This window comes from Orcinus orca, chromosome 19 (assembly GCF_937001465.1).
Source record: "Orcinus orca chromosome 19, mOrcOrc1.1, whole genome shotgun sequence".
Lineage (NCBI taxonomy): Eukaryota > Metazoa > Chordata > Mammalia > Artiodactyla > Delphinidae > Orcinus > Orcinus orca.
The window spans coordinates 9,410,149-9,433,174 of NC_064577.1; the positions used below are offsets into that span (position 1 = coordinate 9,410,149).

At 47.0% G+C, this 23,026-nt stretch overlaps 1 protein-coding gene across 3 annotated transcripts in view; it reads right to left on the reverse strand.

The window, feature by feature from the left end:
• ANKFY1 (ankyrin repeat and FYVE domain containing 1) overlaps nt 1–23,026 on the reverse strand; it is a 76,478-nt gene that overhangs the window by 5,552 nt on the left and 47,900 nt on the right. For all 3 annotated transcript variants that reach the window (XM_033423183.2, XM_033423182.2, XM_033423188.2), the window contains 13 exons: nt 19,248–19,345; nt 15,917–16,148; nt 14,863–14,961; nt 14,469–14,622; nt 13,551–13,719; nt 12,620–12,738; nt 11,657–11,813; nt 10,377–10,577; nt 8,656–8,832; nt 3,854–4,001; nt 3,300–3,390; nt 2,872–2,996; nt 1,249–1,395 (listed from right to left, as the gene is read on the reverse strand). In XM_033423183.2, the coding sequence (XP_033279074.1) occupies nt 1,249–1,395; nt 2,872–2,996; nt 3,300–3,390; nt 3,854–4,001; nt 8,656–8,832; nt 10,377–10,577; nt 11,657–11,813; nt 12,620–12,738; nt 13,551–13,719; nt 14,469–14,622; nt 14,863–14,961; nt 15,917–16,148; nt 19,248–19,345 (1,917 nt within the window). The remainder of the gene's footprint in view (nt 1–1,248; nt 1,396–2,871; nt 2,997–3,299; nt 3,391–3,853; nt 4,002–8,655; nt 8,833–10,376; nt 10,578–11,656; nt 11,814–12,619; nt 12,739–13,550; nt 13,720–14,468; nt 14,623–14,862; nt 14,962–15,916; nt 16,149–19,247; nt 19,346–23,026) is intronic.

Below are 23,026 nucleotides of genomic sequence, written 5' to 3' on the forward strand. Positions count from 1 at the left end.
AAACAGCACAGTGTCTGTGGGGGAAACACATGCAGTCAGGGATGGTATGGCAGGGAGCGGGCAGACCAACAGCTGGAAAGACTGGCAGGGGCCCCATGGTAAGGGGAACAGGGATGGAGGGACCAGACAAGAGCAATGAAGGGGGCAGAATCCGTCAGGTCTGGTGACTGAACACAAGTTGGGGGTGAGAGGGAGGCAGGGAGCAGGAAGGAGACAATGGTGATTCCCAGGTTTCTGGACAGAGTCACTGAGTCTGAGGTGGGACCACTGGCAGGGAAGAGACATCAGAGAGAAGCAGAGCAGCAGAGGAGTTCAGTTTTGAGTCTGTGGAAGCTGTGGGGCATTCGGTTGGAAGTTACCAGTGTAGGTGACAGCAGCAACCACTAGCATTTCTCTAACCACATGCCGGCACTGCTTTGAGTGCTCCATGCACAGAAGGAGACCGAGCTCACGGGGAGGAATCAATCGTCACCAAGCACCTTCCACATGCCAGCACTGCAGATGGTGTGGGCTCCTGATCTGAGCTCCTAAAAGGTTGACCAAGAGCACGGCAGAGAGTAGACTAGCTATAGCAACACCGCACTTTGGTGCTGGCTCTGCTACAAACCAGCTTTGTGACCTTGGGCAAGTCACCTACATCAAGATCACACAGCTACTAAGTATGTCTGAGCTCGTTTCTCTGCACATACCATGGGGCTAAGAACCCCGTTCCACCTGCACTGTGGGTGATGACAGCACAGTGGCACTTGAGACATTCTGAGTCTTTCTGCTACTTCAATGGGGACAAGTAAAGACTTGCAATATGACATTCATCAAGCGTGAAGCTCTCCTCGCCACAAAAGGAACACAGAGGAGGAAGTCAGTGGGGCTGAACCAGAAGGCAATTCTGAAGGACACAGAGAAGTGGCATCAGCTGAAGGACAAAGGGTGTGCAGACACGCAGTCGGGAACCGTGGGAAGGGGGAATGCCTGGAGCTGTCAGGTTTCTGGTGGGATCTGGGGAAATGGGAAACTGACGGGAGCCCCAAAGCGGGACACCCAATAAACCAGATTTCCAAAAGTGACCCTCCCACTGCTGCTCAAAGGCCCTGCATGGCATTCACAAAGGCCTAAACCATATGGTGCCTGGAAAACTGCTGGTTCAGATCGTGAAGCAAGTCATTATGAGATTTCAAGGTCACCAATACATCCAGATAATCAACACCGTCACTGTGCCTGCACTGGAAGAGCAGAAAGTGGGCCACTCACCTAAGAGTCTAAACAGCAGCTGCTTGGTGGCAACCTGGTAGTTGAAGATGTTGACCCCTTGGTTGTTGTTCACCCCCAGGCGAGCACCCGAGCGGACGACGGCACGGCACAAGTTGGCGTTCCCTTTCATGTATGCCAAGAGCAGCACTGGAAACAAAACCACAGGCAGGGCTACTTCCCACCGCCGAGGGCAGGACAGAACCCTGGCAGGACACGTGTTGGCAAAGTCCCCACTGACACACAAGGGCCTTGGGGCTCTCGTGACAGCTCCGCAGAGGATCTGCAGCATCTTGCAGCCAAGGACCTGGCCACGAGCCAGGGGGTCCAGAGCAGCTCCAGCTCCAGAGACACACTCCTGCCCATTCAGAGCTCTGGCCACAAGAGCACTGAGGAGGGGTCACACACTGAAGGGAAAATATACCATTGTTTCAGCTGCCTTCCTCTGGCATAAAACACTGGGGGGTGGGGGACAAAGCTCTTTTCACACGATGTACCTAACTCTGAAGACTCGTGAGGTGTGTACACACGGAGAAAACAATAGATTAGTGCGGTAAACCTGCGCCAGAAAGTTCTTCTACCCCGTGGAGCCTCTCTCCTGTGCAGGAGCAGGCCTGGTGGGCGCCCGGGCTCTGGCCAGGCCACCCTGCTGGCCCTCCCTACTGGGGCAGGAAGCACCTGCCTGCCTGTTCACCTGCTCCTGGACAACGGTGCTCACTGCAGTAGGCTCTGGGTCCAGCAGCTCACGCCCAGGGCTGACTCCTCTGAAACTCAGGCTCACCACTGCTGGCTTAAAAAACATGTTCATGAATCAAGGCTGAGAACTGATGACAAAATATTTGGTCCCATGCTAAGGTCTGGGACACCCTTTGGTGACTGCATTGCTGCCAAAGGCCATGAGGTTCTGTCTGGCAATGATGGCAAATGAATGGGAATACAGCAGCAGCAAAGAGCTCAGAGAGCCCTGGGCTAGGGAGAAAGAGATTTGGGTTTCATCTTTGTTTCCTTACTTGAAAAATGGGGACACATTATACGCACTGCTTACCTTATAAGGTTGTTGCGAGTATTCAACAAGAAAACGAATGCAAAAGTCCATCAAAAACACTATGAAAGCTACACAAATTAACACAGTGATTGTGGGTGGCTAGAGCACTACCATGACAGAGGCCTGTTTACTAAACCCCTCAATTAGACATCAGCCCTCATCTGTATATAACATGCCACTTTTTCAAAACACATAAATACGCACTGTAGCACATTTCCTCCTTCTGAAGCACCTGTGAGGTGGCTGTATTTCCTCTCTCTCTTGGGATCTGGAAGCTTGGGTAGGGATCTAGTTGACTGGATACGAGGTAGATGAGGGCAATAAAAACAGGTGGGCAGGCCTGTCTGGACGTGGATATGGCTTTGGAGCACTAGCCCCACTTCAGATGTGCTTGTGCCTAAAATCAGACACTGCCAAATTCCAAGTCAGGAATCGGTGACAGGTTCTCACAGAGCCCAGCCCACTGGGCTGAATGTCCTTAAGTAACGGCATGGGTGTCTTGTTTTTCGGCATGGGCTCTTATTTTTCTAGGAAGCAAGGAACACCAGTGAGACAGGACAGACAAAAATCTTATTACATACCTGTGTTTCCTTCTGCATCTGGTTTATCCAGAGGATACTCAGGCATGCACTCTAAGAAGAGATCAAAGATGGCTGCTGCGTTCTCCTTGCCATATTGTCCCAAAATGTGCAGTGGCGACTGGCCTCTGATAAAACAAGTTGGAAAAGTTAGGGATCTATCTGCCACAGCCATCATGCACAAGAGAAATGGGGTTTTCAGAACTCTGTGATGCTGGATAAATCTAAAGGACACAATAATCATAAAAGTTTTCCTAAAAAGTATTTTCAGAAAGAAGAATTCCAGGGTACTAAAGGCTGGTCAAGGGCCCTAGTGGACAGTTCTGCAGCATGCCCCTGGGGCTAATACAAGGTGCCCGTGACCACCAGCTCGGAGGGGCAGGCCAGGGGACGTGGAGCTCTGGCCTCTGCTCTGAACCACACACACTCACCGTAGATTAAAGGCTTCAGCATCCACAGTGCACTCTGTCAGGAGGACCCGGATGTTGTTGAGCCGGCCATGCATGACAGCGAGATGAAGAGCTGAGGAGGAAACTCTCTTACAGTGCAAGCCCAGAAGCACAGAGAGAAAATCTCGACTCCTCCTCACCCTCACAAACCTCCCTCTAAATGGCACTCGGCCAGAGCAGCCACTGTCCACTCACAGAACCATCCTTTCCATGCTTCACCATCCCCAAGAATGAGTCCTAAATGCAACCTAAGATTCACTTTCTGCCTCTGCCGTTATCCAAAGATGAGATTCAATGGTTTCACAAGAAGCCATTTAGGCCTCCAGAGTTACCACTCACATCAGGAGGTTGCTCAGGCCCTGGTCAGGAGCAGGGTGCATGCCTGGCTCAGAGCATTTCCTGTCACAGCACTGCCCCTGTAAGAGCCAACCTCTGGGAAGGGGAGCAGACCCAAGGAGGCAGTGCCCCTCCAACCCTAGAAGGGAGGGACTGCTCGAGGCACTCAGCACTGCACACGGGGAATGACTGGAAGTTACCATTATTTCCATTCTCATCCACAGCAGCAAAGTCCACTCCATTCTCCAAGAGGACTGAGCAAATGGTGGGCAGGTCCTGCTGGGCAGCAAGATGGAGGGCGGTCTGGCGGTGCTTGGTTAATTCATTCACTTTGGCTCCTGCAAGAAGCTGTTGAAGTTGATTACATGATCAGCCGTTCTACCACAACCAACCAAGGTCCTGTGTAAGGGACCAAGCCTGCCTATCTCCTGGCATCCACAGAGTCTGCCCTGCTGGCAAAGCTGGGAGCAAACTCCTGGTGAGGCACAGGCCAGCAAAACCTATCCCAAGGGCAAACTGGCAATTATCAAAATGTTTAAAAAGCCATTCCCTAGGACAGAGAAATTCTAAGACTTCAGTATATTAAACTACACAGGACTGCAGTGCACTATATAAGGATGTCCACTGCGTGTAACAGTAAAACCAGACTGCAGAAAAGATTTAGTTACAGAAATTATAATACATACAAACAATAGCACTGGGAGCCACTAAGATGTTAAAAATTTATGGCTTAACATGAAAGGATATCTATGCTATAGTAAGTTTAAAAAAAAGGCAAGTTAGGCCTCTCTTGCTTTCTGAGATGGCCCGAACCCTGTCTGTGGAGTGTGTTTCTCTCTAAATAAATCCACTACTTACCTATCAAAAAAACAAAACATAAAAATAAAAAAATAGGGCTTCCCTGGTGGCGCAGTGGTTGAGAGTACGCCTACTGATGCAGGCGACACGGGTTCGTGCCCCGGTCCAGGAAGATCCCACGTGCCGCGGAGCGGCTGGGCCCGTGAGCCATGGCCGCTGAGCCTGCGCATCCGGAGCCTGTGCTCCGCAACGGGAGAGGCCATAACAGTGAGAGGCCCGTGCTTACCATAAATAAATAAATAAATAAATAATAAATAAATAAAATTTAAATTTAAAAAGGCACGTTAGAAGACAGGAAGATAGTGTGATTCCATTTGGTGAGACAGAGATAAGAGAACTATATATACACACACAAACATACACAAACTGTGAAGGTGTTTAAAAGCATACACGCCAAACTCAGGGAAGAGTCAGGAGTGAAAGGGAGTTACTAACTGCTTTATATCCTTACATGCTTTAAGGGATATAAATAAATCCACAATAAAAATGTACTTTTTAAAATTAGTTTTTTAAAAGAAAGAAACACAAAGAATTACAGAATCAAAGGCAGGAAGGTCCTTTAAATAGTGTCTTATATATTCATTTAGTATCTGAAGTTCATTCATCATCCACTTCCTAATAAAGTTTCAAAGACAGCTGCTGTTAACAGAACAGAACCTCTACTTTGCAGTCAAAGCCCAATTTGCCTCTCCTGAGGTCTGCAGCCATCTTTGGTTCCTTTGTCTGTGTGTGCAGGCACTCTGCCTCTGGGAAAATCTAGGCAGTGATCAGCTTCTCTGGTTCTGACCCTGACTTCCAAGTCCCAGCCCCCCAGACCTCTGGGTGCCTGGTCAAATCACTCATAGGTCCAAATAGGACATGCCATAGAGGGGTATTCATGGTCGTGAGTGCTGTGCTAGGGTCATCGCTAACCCTAACCTTTCTCAGTGGAGAAAGACACTGTTTCAGTGTGAATAGGTTCCAACATTAAACTATACCGATTCATAGACAAAGGACTACATGGCCATTGTTTGGAAGATCAGCTGTTTCTAGGGACTCCAATCACCTGCAAGATCAAGGCTTAGTAAAACAGAGGCATGACCTTGAGGAAGGGGCCCTGACCCTCATAACACCTAGGTTCCTAGGGTGGCAGGCAGACTGACACACACGGGGCGCAACTCCCTATTCACGTCTGCCTCCTTCACTGCTCCCCACATCCAGTCTGCACCCGGCATCTGTCAGACCCACCTCCTCATCACTGTCCAGTCCATCCTTCCCTGTGGTTGCCTCCCCTAGGCCTCTTCTCTGCTGACACTGCCCCCACACCCTCACACCCCACCCCCAAGGCAGATGCTCTCTCAGCTCCAACACATGTCAAGTCATAAAGATTTTCCTAAAAAGAATTCTTCAAAAACAAAAATGGCAGGGCACCAAAGGCTGGGCAAGTGCTCGAGCGGTCAGTTCCGATGGGAGGCAGCAGCAAGTGGCAGCTCTGTAAGCCAGCCAGGTGACGTGGAGGCCTGGTCTTGGCTCTGGACCACGCTCTCAGCTCAAACACTCTACTACTGAAAGGATGAAGGCCGCTCACAGTTCTTGGTTTGAAATATGAGACCCCATGACCTGGCTTCTATCTCTCTCTCCAACCACATCTCCTTCTACTCTGCTCAAATTTCAACCAAACTTTGCCACTTGAAAAACCACATGCATTTTCCAGTCTCCACATCTTTGCTCAGACCCTTCCCCTGCCTGGGTGGCATTAAGTTGTCCTGGAAAAGACAGGCTTTGGGGTCAAAGAGAAATGGCCAAATTCCCAGCTATACTCCTAACTAGTTGATTTTCCTTCCTTCCTTCCTTCCTCCCTCCCTCCCTCCCTCCCTTCCTTCCTTCCTTTGGTCCTTCCTCCCTCCCTCCCTCCCTCCCTCCTTCCTTCCCTCCCTCCCTCCCTTCTTTCTTTCTTATTTATCTATCTATCTATCCATTCATTCATCCATTGCTGCATGTAGGCTTTCTCTAGTTGTGGCAAGTGGGGGCTTCTCATTGCAGTGGCTTCTCTTGTTGCGGAGCACGGGCTCTAGGTGCGTGGGCTTCAGTAACTGTAGCACGCGGGCTTCAGTAGTTGTGGCTCGCAGGCTCTAGAGCACAGGCTCAGTAGTTGTGATATACGGGCTTAGTTGCTCCGCAGCATGTGGGATCTTCCCGGACCAGGGATCGAACCCATGTCCCCCTGCAATGGCAGGCGGATTCTTGACCACTGCGCCACCGGGGAAGTCCACCGATATTCTTGAGGGAAGAAAATTCTTTGAGATTAAATTTTCTCCTTTGTAAAATGTAAAACATTTCTTACATCCCTCTGAGTAGTTTTGAGAATTAAGATGCAGTAAGCTCCCTGACATCAGTACTGGTGATAGTTTTTTAGATCTGACACCAAAAGCAAATGCAACAAAAGCAAAAGTAAAAAACTGGGACTACAAACTAAAAAGCTTCTGCACAGCAAAGGAGAAACAATCCAATTAAAAATGGGCAAAGGATCTGAATACATATTTTTCCACAGAAGACATACATATAGCCAACAGGTACATGAAAAGATGCTCTACATTACTAATCATCAGGGAAATGTAAATCAAAACCACAATGAGAGGGACTTCCCTGGTGGTCCAGTGGGTAAGACTCCGAGCTCCCAACGCGGGGGGCCCGGGTTCGATCCCTGGTCTGGGAACTAGATCCCGCATGCATGCTGCAACTAAGAAGTCCACATGCTGCAACCAAAAAAAAAAAAAAAAAGATCCCACACGCCACAAGGAAGATCCCACATGCCACAAGGAAGATCCCACATGCGGCAGCTAAGACCCAACGCAGCCAAAATAAACAAATAAATAAATAATAAACAAACATTTTTTAAAAGCCCATGAGATATCACCTCACACCTGTTAGAATGGTTATTATGAGTAACAAGTGTTGGCAAGGATGTGGAGAAAAGGGAAGCCTCGTGCGTTGCTGGTGGGAATGTAAACTGGTGTAGCCACTAAGGAAAAAAGTATGAAGGTTCCTCAAAAAATTCAACATACATCTACCATACGATCTAATAATTCCACTTCTGGGCATTTTTCCAAAATAAACCCCCACTAATTCAAAAAGATACATGCACCCATGTTTAATTGCAGCATTATTTTCAGCAGCCAAGATATGGAAGCAACCTAAGCATCTGTGACGGAGGGATGGATAAAGAGCTGTGTTATGTATATACAATGAACACTATTCAGCCGTAAAAAGGAATGGAATCTTTTGCAGCAACATGGCTGGACCTTGAGGGCATTATGCTAAGTGAAATAAGTCAGAAAGAGAAAGACAAACACCGTGTGACCGCACAAGTGGAGTTTACAAAACAGACAACAAAAAACCCCCAAGCTCACAGATTCAGAGAATAGACTAGTGGTTGCCAGAGGCAGGGGTGAGGGCTGGGCAAAATGGGTAAAGGGGGTCAAAAGGCACAAACTTCCAGTTACAAAATAAGTAAGTCACGGGGGTGTGATGCACAGCATGGTGACTACAGTGAATAAACTGTGGTGTATATCCGAGAGTTGCTAAGAGAGTAAATTTAAAAATCCTCATCACAGGAAAAAAATTTGTTGTAACTACATATGGTGACAGATGTTAACGAGACTCGAGTTGATCATTTTGCAAAATATACAAATACCAAATCAATGTTGTATACCTGAAGCCAACTTAATGTTGTTTGTCAATTATACCTCCAAAAACGATTTTAAAACTCATGAAAACAAGAGAGTGGGGGGGAAGGGGGGAGGGGGGAGGGAGGGGTGGGGAGAGGGAGAGTGTGCGCGCACTCGCTGGAAAGCACCAGCTGAGCGCCTGACACAGAGCCGGCAGTCAACGGAAGTGACCTCCCTTCCCTTGATGCTCCCACCCTGCCACCGCCACCCACACGCCGCCTTCCCTCGTGGCCTCACTCCAGCATCTGTCTGCCCACTGGGCACTCAGGACACACTGCCCACAGACACACCTGCTTTCCTCAGTGTACCGGCTACCTCCCCAAATTCCTGCTGGCCTTTCACAATACCTGGCCAAACACCTGTGATGAGAGTCCGCACACACTCTACAACATGCTTTGTCCACACGTTTCATGCGATAATGTTTCAGCGACACTTACCAAATTGCGGACAATAATCTCTGAGCCTGCTTGGACAGCAAGGTGCAAAGGGGTCAACTTGGAAGCATCCTGGACTCTGGAATTCACGTTAGCCTGGACGCTGATCAGGAAGAGCACACTTTCGATATCAGAGTTCTGAACTGCCACGTGAAGAAAATTCCGGCCCTTGTTATCCACCTAAGGCAACAAGTGGGAACCAAAATATTAGTGGGCTCCCCCTGCAAGAGGGCCTCCTGAGCACCTGCGAGCTGCACTGACCACTGGAAGGGCCACGGTGTAGTCCTCCCTCAGCTCCAGAAGCTCCCTCCCAAGAACCAACACTCAATGTCGCGCTACACCCCACGCCCCACACCCCACCATAGACCCACACTGCGTATTTATGCGTGTGACCACATGTGCGTGGTCAGAAAAAGGGAGCTAACCCAAGCTGCCCCGGCATCCTCCTGAAGCAGGAGTGGACTTGGAAGGCCAAGAAAGAGACAACCTGAAGGACAGGGAAAGGAAAGCACCAGAATACTGGGATGCATGGGGAAAGGCAATGGTGGACAGCGGCTTTGGGCGTTTCCTGCTTTGGCTAAAACAAGCACCCAGAATTCCAAAAACCACAGCTGCAACGCCAGCCTGACCCTTGAGCAGCCAAACAAACCTTCAGAAATTTCCAGAAAGTCTCTTCTTTCACTGAGCTACAGGATAATAATACATGTTGGGGGAGGTCGCCAACGGTATGTCATAGACTTTGCACCACTGATGTAAAGCAGACAGAAGCCCACTCACATCAAACCACACAGGACACTACAGCTACCAGAGCTGCCATATCAGTGTGAGGGCTCAGGAGGAAGTGAGGGAGACACACATGCTACACACACACCACATTCCATCTCTCTCTCTCTCACACACACACACACACAGCAACATATCTGCAAAGGACTTCGATCAACAGCACCGGTTTCATGCTAGATGGGGAGGAAATGTGAAATGACTATCTCCATTCATGAATATTTTACCCCATGTGAGCAAGAGTGAGGTCAACACCTACTCGATCAGTCACACTGAGGCAAATGCTGAAGAAAAGGGATGTACGGAAGCCTGAAATACAAAGCAAAAGTCTCCACCCGTGTTAGTACTTTTGTTCAGGTCCCAAGTTTCCAATTTACCTTCATAAATGGCTACTCATAAATCTTGGCGTAAATAGACAAATAAATTGCTGGATGGAGATTCAAGTGTCTGAGAACTGACTTCACAAGCCCATCCCAGCTCCCGCCTTAAATCAGTTGCCTCTGTCCTTTCCCGCCCAGTCTGATGTTGCAGGTCAACAGCTCACCATCCACAACAAGGACAACTGAGCCTGCTAAGCTGAATGCTGACAGCTCCTCTAAAACCCAACATGACACCAAAAGCTCAAGTTCAATTTAACCCTTTTAAGACATTCATTACTAGGGCAAGTAAACCACCCAGCAAAAGCAAAGAATGCCCTCAGTTGTACAAGCACAGAATTCCTGTCACTGGGCCCAGCCTCCGCCAGCTCCCTTCCACACATGGCACCAGCAGGTGGCTGGCATGCAGGGCAGAGCAGGCACATTCCATCCAGCACTGACAGGACATCTGAATGGCCAAAATTTAAGGGGAGTACAAATGTCTTTAACGAGAAGAGCCCTGTTTAGTTGGTGACACATGTTTAGTGCTTGGGGCGCCATGGAAAATGTTGGGTGCCGGTCACTCACCTGCTCAGCAGCCCCGGACTCTCGTTTCAGGATGGCCTCGGCTGCCTTGTTGTTCTTGTAGGTCATGGCACAGGCAAAGGGGGTCAGGCCCTGCCTGTCTCGGACATTCAGGTGGATGTCAGGGTGGGAAATCAGCAGCTGAATGATGACGCCGTGTTGGTTGCTGATGGCCACATGGACAGGCGTTCTTCCTTCTGCATCCTGTGGGGACAAGGCACAGATTTCAATGTCCAAGCAAAGATAAAACCCAGGAAAAATACAAAGGGGAATAACCTGTAAACAGAATTCAGTTCTGAGAATCAATACTGCCACTCTGTATTTGAAATCAGCTTTTCAAGAGGCCAAACACAGAGATGACTGACAGCCACTCCCCGTTACCTCCACGCTCCAGTGACCAGGGGCACAAACACATTTGGTCTAGAAAAGCTGTGATATGGGCTTTCCTCGTGGTGAAGTGGTTGGGAATCCGCCTGCCAATGCAGGACACACAGGTTCGAGCCCTGGTCTGGGAAGATCCCACATGCCGCAGAGCAACTAAGCCTGCGTGCTACAACTACTGAGCCTGCGCTCTAGAGCCCGCGGGCCACAACTACTGAAGCCCACGCACCTAGAGCCCGTGCTCCGCAACAAGAGAAGCCACCACGAGAAGCCCACGCACTGCAACGAAGAGTAGCCCCCGCTCGCCGCAACTATTTTATAAATAAAATAAATAAATTTATTAAAAAAAAAAGCTGCAGTCACCCTCACCTCTAAGTTAAACCACTACTTATCTGGCTGCAGGGCCAGATAAATCTTTTCTGTTTTTGGCCGCACAGTGCGGCACATGGGATCTTAGTTCCCCAACCAGGGATCGAACCCGTCCCCTGTATTTGAAGAACCTTAACCACTGGACTGCCAGGGAAGTCTGCTACACAAATCTTTACAGGCTAGAACGTTGAAAAGCATCAAGGAACGTAACTCAGGGATGCCCTATTGAGCTACTGGAACATTTTCCTAAACACAGTACTCAGCTTGGGATAGGAACAAATTCTCAATGGAAATCTGTAACTAATGTGGACAGGAGGCAAAGAGACGAAAAGTCTTAACCTGAAATCATTAAAACTACTAGACAGGCTACATGACCCAAGAGACAGTCACTTCGTGTGTCCGTCCCTTAGGCCCATTCATGGAAAAGCAGAGGCCCGAGACCAGAGACTCTGCAAGGTCCCTGGCCATAAGAGGTGATTTCCCTGATTCTGGGGTTACCATCCATCTTCCTGGAAAAGAGATACTCTCCTTACCTGTGCATTTACATTGGCACCGAACTCCAGAAGACACTGTATCGTCTCTTCCAGCCCCCAGGAGGCTGCCAGATGCAAGGGGGTCTGCCCATCTCTGGCCTCTTCCTCTCCTTCTCCATTAGCACCAGGTTGTCTGGGACTATTCACATCGCAGCCACTGAAAGGAAGGGGAAGTAAAAGGAACGCATGCTTCCACCGAGCCTGAAGGCATGCTAACAGGTGTAAAGCAGCAGCCTCATCCAACCCAACAGAAAGGCTGCCACCACCAGGGACTGCAGTCCTTGCTTCTTGGCCTCAAATACGGGTGTGTGTGTCCTGCTCCCACAGATTTTTTTCTTTTATTTTTGGCCACGCCACTTGTCTTGCAGGATCTTAGTTCCCCGACAAGGGATGGAACCCGGGCCCCTGCACTGGAAGCACAGAGTCCTAACCACTGGACTGCTAGGGAATTCCCTTGCTTCCAGAGATTCTTTGGCAATTGCCCCTGGGGGCAACCTGGGTATCAGAACGCTTAAAAACTCCCCCAGGGGACCTGCATGCATTTAAAGTTTGAGAATTACCGCTCTAAAGCTTTCCTGAATAACCTCAGCTCCCACACCTCCTGCACTCTGAGGCCGTGGAGGCTGGCATGACTCAAGCACCTTGGTGGAGTCCTGCAGAGGCCATTCGGTCTCCTCCACCCCAGCCTCCCGGTCTCACTGTGTGAACTGGTCTGATGTGACTACAGGGACCTATATGGCTCCCAAAGCAGGAAGCTGGCTTAGCTTTTAGATTCTTTGATCTGGGCACATAAGCCCCTCTCCCTGGCTGACTTGATCTGACAGAACAATGACCCTCTCTAGCCTTCATTACAAAGGTCAAGCTAGCTACAGGCAGGTCAAGACTATAGTTGGAGTAAATGAGAAAAGGGCCAGTTTGCAATACGCTGAATAAGATCTGGAGGGATACTCAGGCCTCTCAGACCTGCGAATAAGAAAGCAGGCAGTAGACTCGTCGTTTCCATCAATGGCTCTGTGCAGCAGGGTCTGAAGGCACCCACTAGGTCCTGGGCCCCAGCACGTGGCGTCACAGCCATGTCTGACCTGCAGGAAAACACAGGTCACTCACAAGCACTGCCAAGCAAAGGTAAACATGTTTATTACCATCTGTGAGCCCTACACACATCATTAGACCCAGTTTTCAGGCGAGACACAGTAGATAGTTAACTGAGATTTAGTTTAATCTGTACCATTCATTAGTTTTACAAACACTGATTAAAATCTGCTCGGTGCAAGTTTTTGCACTAGGTCCTGCGGGAGGGGTTTGAGAAACAGAAGGAAGATATGTTTGATTAGTGCCCTCTAGAGCTGTGTCCTAGAAGGGACAGAAAACACACACAAATGCCCACATACACACAAACAAGCCCCCAGTAACACACACCTGTAAACAGCAGGTAATCTCAAGAACAGTTGGGTAAAGCCCCCAGGTTTAAAATGCCTTTATGTCACATTTCAGGCCCTTCAGAAAACTAAATGAGCTTCTGGGGCTACCTCCACTTTTGGAGCCTGTCTTCTGAATAAGGGGGACAAACCTGAGATTTGAGAACTTATCACTGTGGTAACAGTGAGGACATCCCACAGCCAGTTAAGCCACCACCGGAGCAGACGCCTGAGGAAATGCCTCAGCTCTCTTGCTTCTTGGTAGTTTTCTTGATAAAGACACCGTACAAAAAGGTGTTGGCCAAGGCTACGTTGAACCGCAAGCTTCTTTAACATGACCTTTGACTGCTTGTCCTTGACCCAATCTGTTACTTGGTAGATCTCATGCTCCTCATGATTGCTACGGAGGCCCCAAATCCATCTCTGACACAAAATATCCCCATGTGTAAACGGAGCTGAAGTTGAGCTTGTCTCACCAGAGTGGATGCGATGTCCTCCAGACTATTTGCCAGCGCAAGCCACAGTGGGGGGTTCCCCTTCTCATCTGGCACAGACATGTCAGCTCCTCGGGTGCATATGGCATCCACGACAAGGGGAAGCTGATTTCTGATGGCCAGCTGAAGAGCTGTCTCCCCATCCTGAGTCCTGCTGGGACATGGACACCAAAACCAATGTTTGTATCTGGGGCCAAATGGTAAAGCGTGCCCTTCTGGGCATCCTAAAGGCCAGAGTCCACTGTATCCCTTAAACACACTTCACCCACATTCACTAATATTCTTTCAGAGAAAGTTAACCTGTCAATAGCATCTGTCCCTCCTGTCTTTTTAAAAAATACAGCCAGGCTATCCTATTGCACAGAGAAGATAACTGCCAAACATGCCAGCATGCTGAAATCTTACAGGCATACAGCTGCTTTCAACAGCATCTGAATAGAATGTCACCCCAACTACCCACTTGACAAAACACTTTCACCCACTCAGTCATTCTGGGTCAGGTGACATTGGAGATAAAGATAAATTCCTTTGAAAAAGCAAAAATAATAAAAATTTAACTGTGTATTTTCGCCCCTCAAGCCTTTTGATAGCTCATCTGTTGGAATGTTCTTCATTATAACTGAAAATTCCTACTTTTAAACAATTGATTTTGGACTGTCCTTTTTAATGAGATTTGTGCAATATTGTGCCCTGGTCTCGAAAGGTTCAAATAAGAGCAAAGCACACAATTCTCCTTCTGAGTCTATGATTACATTTAATTACAACACTGCATTGGTACTTTTTCAGAGTCACTGTTGCTCTCCCTTTAACAGGGAACAAAACTCTTTTCTACAAGCAAGGCTATGAACCGTCTCAACTAAGCGTGGCCTGGTGCTGTGGCGGAGTGCTGTTCCAGCCCACCTGATGTTTATGTCCGCCTGGTGCTCCAGGAGAAAGAGCGCGCTCTTGCTGTCCTGCCGCTGCATGGCCATGTGCAGCAAGGTCTGCCCGTCGGACATAGTGTCGTTGATGCAAGCCCCGGAGCCCAGCAGCTGGGCTGCGATCGTGTGCATGCCTGGGAAAGAGACAAGCCCCGATTAACGTGGGCTCAGCTTCTCCCACTTCATCAACCTCTTACTACAACAAACACCCTCTCAACTTTGCAAAGCCAGCAGTTCTCCACTGGATATTACGGGCTGAACCCAAACAGAAAGGCTGTCCTACAACAAATGATTAGCTCCGACCCTTCCACCTCCCTTCCCCTAGCGCCCACTGTCTGGCGTATGTCTGTCTGCAGGCCCTGGCACCACCTTACCAGTCCATAATGCCAGGCCCAGCACAGTTTGGTCTCGGGAATCCTTGAGGCTGAAGTCTGGAATAATTTGCAGGTTGTTGGTGGCATGAAGAGCATTAGCTAAATTTTTTAAAAGAAAAAGAACACTTGATTTCACCGTCCCATGGATCCCATCTAAAGTATTCAAGAGTCTACCAGCTCAATTTCAAACTGACTGACTGATCATTTCTATACAGAGAACTGATAAATCTTGTTGTGGGAAGTGGAAGCCAAGACATTTGATATTTTAGAGCAAAGTTTATGAGGAAAAATGAATGGTTTTAAAGGTTAAAATACTGAATCTTCACAAAAGGAAAACAGCGTCCACTATGGAAACACACATTAATTACTTGATTACTGAAAAGAGGATCAAAACAATGCCCTGGTGACGTTTCCCTAACAGATAAATCCTACCATCGTATAACTCCTGTGTGGGCTAAGAAAAAGGCACGGCCTATCTAACACCCCACTTCCTTCCATGAGCTCAGTGCTAAAAGATGCCGGCCTTAACAAGGATGCAGGAAAGAGTAAAACAAATTTCAAGGCAGGAAAGAGAAAAATTGGAAGATGACTTTCTGAGGGAAACGGGCCTCCCTCGTGGCAGGGGCTTCCCTCGGCCCCTCGTTCTGGCTCCTCTCTCATGGTTCACCTGCCAGGGAGGCTCAGAGGTGGGCGAGAGAGCTGACCGGCTCGTGGAAGACCGGCGGCGGCAGAGTTTCCAGAGACAGTGCTCACGCCAAGGCAGAACTCTGCTTGACCCGCACTGAAGTGGCCTGGGGCCACACCCCGAAACACCAGAGGAGCAGCCAGAGACTCTAAACCTTAACCCCGTGGGTGAAGTGAGCAGGCCCCATCCTGAAAACGTACACAGAGAAAAACAGTAGCCGGAGCCAGAATATATGCTTATCTGGTTTGACGGCAAAGGATTTTTGGGGTAAGAAAACTCACCAATAGAAGAAACATCAACTCTGTCATTAACTACTCAAAACCACTGTGCAAAGGTCACGGTGATGGGCAGTAATCCCTAACTACCTACCTTTTTGCTCCAGGATGACAGACACCACATCTGGATGATTATAGGCAATCGCCATGTGCAGTGGTGTCTGCAGGTAGACGCTGCTGTCCGCTGAGCTGGGCAAGGATGCAGGCTGCTTTGGTGAAGGCAGGGCCTCCTCCGTCTGTAGGTTTGGGTTGGCTCCCTGCTGCAGAAGCTCTGCAGTGAGGTTGGCCAGGCCATGCCGACAGGCCGTGTGCAACGGGGTTTCTCCCTGAACAGAAATGAATAGTCCCAGTCAGAGCACTTCAGCCTAGGAGGCCCCTTCACAAAGGGACAAAGACAGCCTACGTGCTGCAACTCAGTCCCCAGTGCCAGGCACAGCCCCTGGCTCATCCTGTCAGCAGCTCCATGAGGTCTGTCCCACTCCTCAGGTCTCCTCTCCTTCCCTTTCTCCTGTGCCACCATCCTTAGTTCCTCCAATGTCCTCCCAAGCACCCTCCGAACACCCTGGGTCCTCATCTTCTGCATTTCCACCCTTCACTCAGTTTTTAGAATTATGTTGCTAATTATAAAAATAATACATTATTATTATTATTAAACAGACGACCTCCGAGCGTCGCTAAAATAAACACTGTAGAAATCAGAAAAGCCTCACATCCACAGCCCCACAGACAGGCGGTGCTGTCCGTCGGCCGCCACAGCCTCCTAACCCCCTCCCGCACACTGACGCCCTGATTCTTTAACCAGCTTGTACCAACCTCATCCTGAATTCTGATCAAGAAACACCTCTTTCCCCCACTTTTTAAAATTAAAAAAATTTTCATTGGTATTAGAGGCACCTGATTCAGTATTCAAAAGGTGCAAGAGTATACACTGAAAAGAAGTTTCCCCTCATGCCTCCCCCCACCTACCCCATTATCCTCCCCTGAAGGAACCATTATTACCAGTTTCATGTTTCTCTCCAGTGACGGAATATTCACACAAAGACATATACACATGTGTATATATGTGTGAATACATATATGTGTACACCTGTACACACACACACACACACACAGACACACACACTGGATCTTTTCACCCAAACAAACTGAACACACTGCTCTGCACCGGCTCCTACCGAAGCAACACACCCTCACTGTTTAGAGTCCAAGAACTTCACCTACAAGGCCTGCTGTGAAAAACAGCAAGGTCTCACCTTGTTTTCCCTAAAAAAAATTCTCCTTTCCCAGAGGGAACCACTTTGAATGCTTTGAGCGGGTTTTGTATTTCCTCATTTCTAGCTAACGTGTTTTTATTGCGCCTCTTGACCTTCCCCATGTGGGATCCCCTGCGGGTCCTGCCACTGTGATCTCACCGGTGATAAGGGTTGGCTCTTTCATTTCTTTCCCCCGTGGACCCCTTCCCACCCCACCCTCTCCCTACAGCCTCCTCCTCGGGCTGTCTTCTGCTCCAGCCCTTCCCCCCACACAGCCTCCCTGGGTACGCTTATCTACGCCCATGACTTCTACCAGGGAATACAAGCAGGGGACTCTCAAACCAGGATCTCCAGCCTTGTCTGTATATCCAATTTTCCCACTGCCTGCAGGATATCCCTGCCTGAATGTTTAAAAAGGAGTTCAACAATCACAAAATGGAATTCACTCTCCCCACAGCAGTTCTTCCCCCTGGCCAGTCCCCTGCTTCTCTTCTTGGATCCAACACAACCGTCTTAACACCTCTCCAGCCCTTGCTTCTGAGAGCCACAGAGGTAGGTCCCATGGACTATCATTCTGCAATTCCTCTGAAACCCATCCCATTGGGTCCAAATCTAGTATCAGAGGTCAGGACAAGCCATTGCTTGTCTAGATGATTCCCATCTGGCTCCAGCCTGGATCTCAATGGTACATCCACCCCACCAGCTATCCCAGGAAGCTTTCTCAAGCCGAAAATGATCATACTGCTTGCCTACTTCTGTGGATTTTCTCTTCCCACAGGATAAAGTCCAAAGACCTTAAACCAGCATTCCAGACCTGTCTCCAGTGTCATTCTCACTTGCTTTCAAGTCGAGTCTCCTCTGTGCCTCTACATCTTAAGGTTTCACCCAGTTTTGCTCTGAAGGGTATCAGAGAAGGAACAGTTGGTAGACAACGTGGGCTCAAGGGAGAATTTTTTTTTAAGTTGAGAGACAGTAGAGCATGTCTGTATGCTATTAGAAATGAACAGTGGGCAACAGTGATGATACAGGAGAGAGACAGACAGAGGCAGACACACATAATGGCAGAAGCAAAGCCAAGTAACCAGCCGCTGGTGCATACAGGGCCATGCCATCATTCTAGCTGAAGAGCAGGCCGGGTGCAGGTTTAGGTGCAGACAGATTAGTAGATTTAATGGTGGGAAAAAATGGCGCTGCCCTCCCCTCTGTGCTTCCATGACACATTGATTTGTCTCATACACCAAGCTTACTGTTTACTGCTCTGCCCAGCGCTGTTGAGAGAAAATGCAACTGTATGTTGTAGTGCCTGAGTCTTAATACTGGCTCCGTTATTTACGAGTCACTTAACCTCTCAGAACCTCAAGGTTCTTTACCCTGAAATGAGGGATTTACAGATGTTGATAATGTCCCTTCAACACATGCTGCTTCTAGATCCACTGTGAGAACTGAAAGGGATAATAACCTTAAAGCTCCTTGCACAAAGTAGCTGCAGAATAAATGTGATCTTAAAGATAAACACATCCTCCCTGTCTGAAAATTATAAAGTAAAAATAACTATTATTTAGTTTCTAATGTCCCAGATGTTATGCTAATAAGCACTTAAATTTATCATTTATTTTTATCTTAACCACACCTTATGAAATCAATATTAACCCCACTTTACCGATGAGAACTGAAGCTCAGAAACGTTAAGCAACTTGCCTAAGACCACATACAGCAGGATGGGAAATGGGAAACCTAGTAAATCCAGGAATGTGCAACCCGAAAGGCCCCCCTTTAACACTGCACCATCTGCCTTAGCTTGAGATACAGACTAAATAAACATTCACACAGGAAAACTTTAGCAAATGTAAAATGTTACAAAAAATTAAGATGCTAATATGGTAGGTTGTTGTGTCCATGTTTGCTAATCTCTAGTAGACCATGAAGTCCACAGTGTATTGTTTAGGACCTGACATACCACAAATGCTTAAGAAGTGGCTGCTGAATGAATCGATCAACCAATATTTGAGGATAAAAGCATCGACTAGACTCTGGTTTTTTAACAGTGTCCATGTATTTTTTTTTTTTTGACAAAAATTGAAGAGAATCTATTCTGTTTTTTCCTACCCATCCACCACTGCCATTTCTTCCACAGACCAAAGCCGCTTCACCTGGCTGCCCTGTCACACTTACCCACTTGTTTCTGTGGTTGACGTGGGCACCATTGGTTGCCAGGAAAAGAGCTGCTGCCTCATTTCCTGCTTCAGCTGCCCGCTGTAGTAAGCAATTTCCTAGGAGAAAATACACATATTCATTCTTCCATTTGCATAAAAATGAGGTCAAGTTCCACACTGCACCACACCCTGCCCTTCCCTACCACCTTTCACAACTTACAAGCCCACACTAGACGTAGGTGAAATTTAAGTCTACACAGGCACCCTGTGTGTGGACACAGAGACTCAAATGAGCCTGTGTGGGGAGAAAACACTTGGTCTGGAAGTCAAAAGACATTCATTCCTCCCTGGATTTCCCACTAGCCACCTCCTAGGACCAGGGGGAAGCTATGTCTCCTTACCAGGGTTGGTTAGAACATAATTCCTCAACAGCAGTGCTACTGACATTTTGGGCCAGATAATTCTTTGCTGTGAGGAGGAGTCTGACCTGTACACAGTGCGATATTTAGCAGTATCCCTGGCTTCTGCCCAACAGATGCCAGTAACACTCTCAACCTTATTTTTTTTTATTAATTAATTAATTTATTTTTGGCTGTGTTGGGTCTTCATCGCTGCGCATGGGCTTTCTCTAGTTGTGGTGAGCGGGGTCTACTCTTCGTTGCGGTGCACGGGCCTCTCATTGTGGTGGCTTCTCTTGTTGCGGAGCACAGGCTCTAGGCACGTGGGATTCAGTAGTTGCAGCACTTGGGCTCAGTAGTTGTGGCACACGGGCTTAGTTGCTCTGCAGCATGTGGGATCTTCCCAGACCAGGGCTCGAACCCGTGTCCCCTGCATTGGCAAGTGGATTCTTAACCACTGCACCACGACCTTCAACCTTATTGTGACAATCAAGACTGTCTACAGATGTTACCAAACGTCCCTTGGGGGGTGAGGCTTGGGAAGTCATCTCTAAGAACCTCTGGGGTAGATGACCATTTTGGAGACACTGTGAGCCGAAGTTCTACCAGAAAATGCTCCTTAAATACTTTAGTTTTACTCCTATGGCCTTAAATATGTTTGTTCTTGGCTTAGAAATGTTTTACTTCACACTATCACTCTTCTAAATAAAAATCTTAGAAAGAAAAAAACAATAGGAAAAACTCTCTTTGACATAAACCACAGCAAGATCTTTTTTGACCCACATCCTAGAGTAATGAAAATAAAAACAAAAATAAACAAATGGGACCTAATTAAACTTAAAAGCTTTTGCATAGCAAAGGAAACCATAAACCAGATGAAAATACAACCCTCAGAATGGGAGAAAATATTTGCAAAGGAAGCAACAGACAAAGGATTAATCTCCGAAACATACAAACAGCTCATGGAGCTCAATATCAAAAAAACAAACAACCCAATTAAAATGAGCGGAAGACCTAAATAGACATTTCACCAAAGAAGACATACAGATGGCCAAGAGGCACATGAAAAGATGCTCAACATCACTAATTATTAGAGAAATGCAAATCAAAACTACAATGAGGTATCACCTCACACCTAACAGAATGGCCATCATCAAAAAATCTACAAACAATAAATGCTGGAGAGGGTGTGGAGAAAAGGGAACCCTTTTGCACTGTTTGTGGGAATGTAAACTGACAGCCACTGTGGAGAACAGTATGGAGGTTCCTTAAAAAACTAAAAATAGAACTACCATATAACCCAGCAACCCCACTACTGGGCATATACCCTGAGAAAAACTATAATTCAAAAGGACACATGTATCCCAATGTTCACTGCAGCACTATTTACAATAGCCAGGACATGGAAACAACCTAAATGTCCAACAACAGATGAATGGATAAAGAAGATGTGGTACATATACACAATGGAATATTACTTGGCCATAAAAAGGAATGAAATTGGGTCTTTTATAGAGATGTGGATGGACCTAGAGTCTGTCATACAGAGTGAAGTAAGCCAGAAAGAGAAAAGCAAACATCGTATATTAACACATATGTGTGGAATCTAGCAAAATGGTACAGATGAACCTATCTGCAGGGCAGGAATAGAGACGCAGACGTAGAGAACGGACATGTGGACACAAAGTGGGAAGGGGAGGGTGGGACGAATTGGGAGATTAGGATTGACATATACACACTACGATGCATAAAACAGATAGTTAGCAGGAACATGCTATAAAGCACAGGAAGCTCCGCCTGGTGCTCTCTGACGACCTAGATGGGTGGGGTGGGGGTGGGAGGGAGGTCCAAGAGGGAGGGGACATAGGTATACATAGAGCTGATTCACTTCCTTGTACAGCAGAAACTAAAACAACATTGTAAAGCAATTATACTCAATAAAAAAAAATTTTTTTTTTCTTCTTTTCCTCTTGAAATGGTTTTAGTCCCAGAACAGTGTTTTCTCTATTAAAATCCATTTCCTTTTTGGATAAACACAAGTCTCACGTTCTACAGCTATGCTATTTGAAAACTCAAAATAAATTAAATACCAGGACTAAAACCAAGGAAAAGCAACGGGACAAAGGACTGCTTTGTTTCCATGCCATTTTTATCTTTTCCCTCAGAGAAAGTGATTCCATGCCTAGTTGAGAGTCTTTCTAATTGAGACTCCTAATAAGAGTCCCACTTTCACTTCTGTAGTCATGCCAGTGTACACAATAACTAAATCATATACCTCCCTACAGAACAAAGATAACCTGCAACTGCTAAAACATTACTGATATGTCTATGAAAACTCAAAGTATATAATGTAAAACTGACAGAACTAGCAAGAAAAATGGACAAATCCATAATCGCAGTGACCATTTCTAATATACCTCCCAGAAACGGACAGATCAAGGAGTCCAAGAGTTAGTAAGCTAATGAGTAAGATCTGAACAGCACAATGAACAAGCTTGATTTAATGGACGTAAACAGAGAATGCTACATGCATCCTACAATTAAAGAATGCAATTCTTTTCAAGTACATGTCAGACTTTCATAAAAACTGTATCTCTAAGAGTCTAACATTCAAGTCCGAAACACCAAAGAACCGATCTCTTATATGTCACACTCTTCTACAATGCAGTTAAATCAGAAAGCAGTGGAAGTATGGTCAATAACCAACAAACATTTATAAATTAAAAGCTATTTAGTAACTATCTCATTTCCAGAGAATCTTTAGTCTAAAACACAGTTCTGCCTGTACTCCCCATCCTGTAGTACTGCTGCCTTTAGCTTTTATGTCACCCAAAGGGTGATTTCATTTGACCTTTATTTAAAGTTAATTAGTAACTTCTTTTAGGGGAAGGGATATTTAATATCTTTTTTTTTTTTTTTTTTGGCCAGTTCCCCTCATTAGTGACACTTACCCATGCTTTTATACACTGCTAGCACTCAATACTGAACCACATGGAATCCCGCTCCTTAAAATATCCCCATGTTTTATTTAGTCAGATCAAGGACATATTCACATTAAAACAGTGGTTCTCAATGTATGGTCTTTGGATTCGTAGGGGTTCCTCAGAGTCTTTCAGGGGGTCCAGGAGGTCAAAACTATTTTCATAATAATAATACTTGATGTTATCTGCTTTTTCCCCCTGTGCTGACATTTGCACTGAGGGCACAAAAGCAATGGTGGATCAAACTGGGGAGCCTTAACACAAATCAAGGCAGGGGCCCCAAAATGTACTAGTGGTAATCACTGTACTCCTCACAGCCATGCACTCGGTCAAAAACATAACCAGTTTCACTTACGGTGGCCCTTGATAAAGCAGTAAAAATTACTAACTTTAATAAATCTCAACATTGAGTACATGTC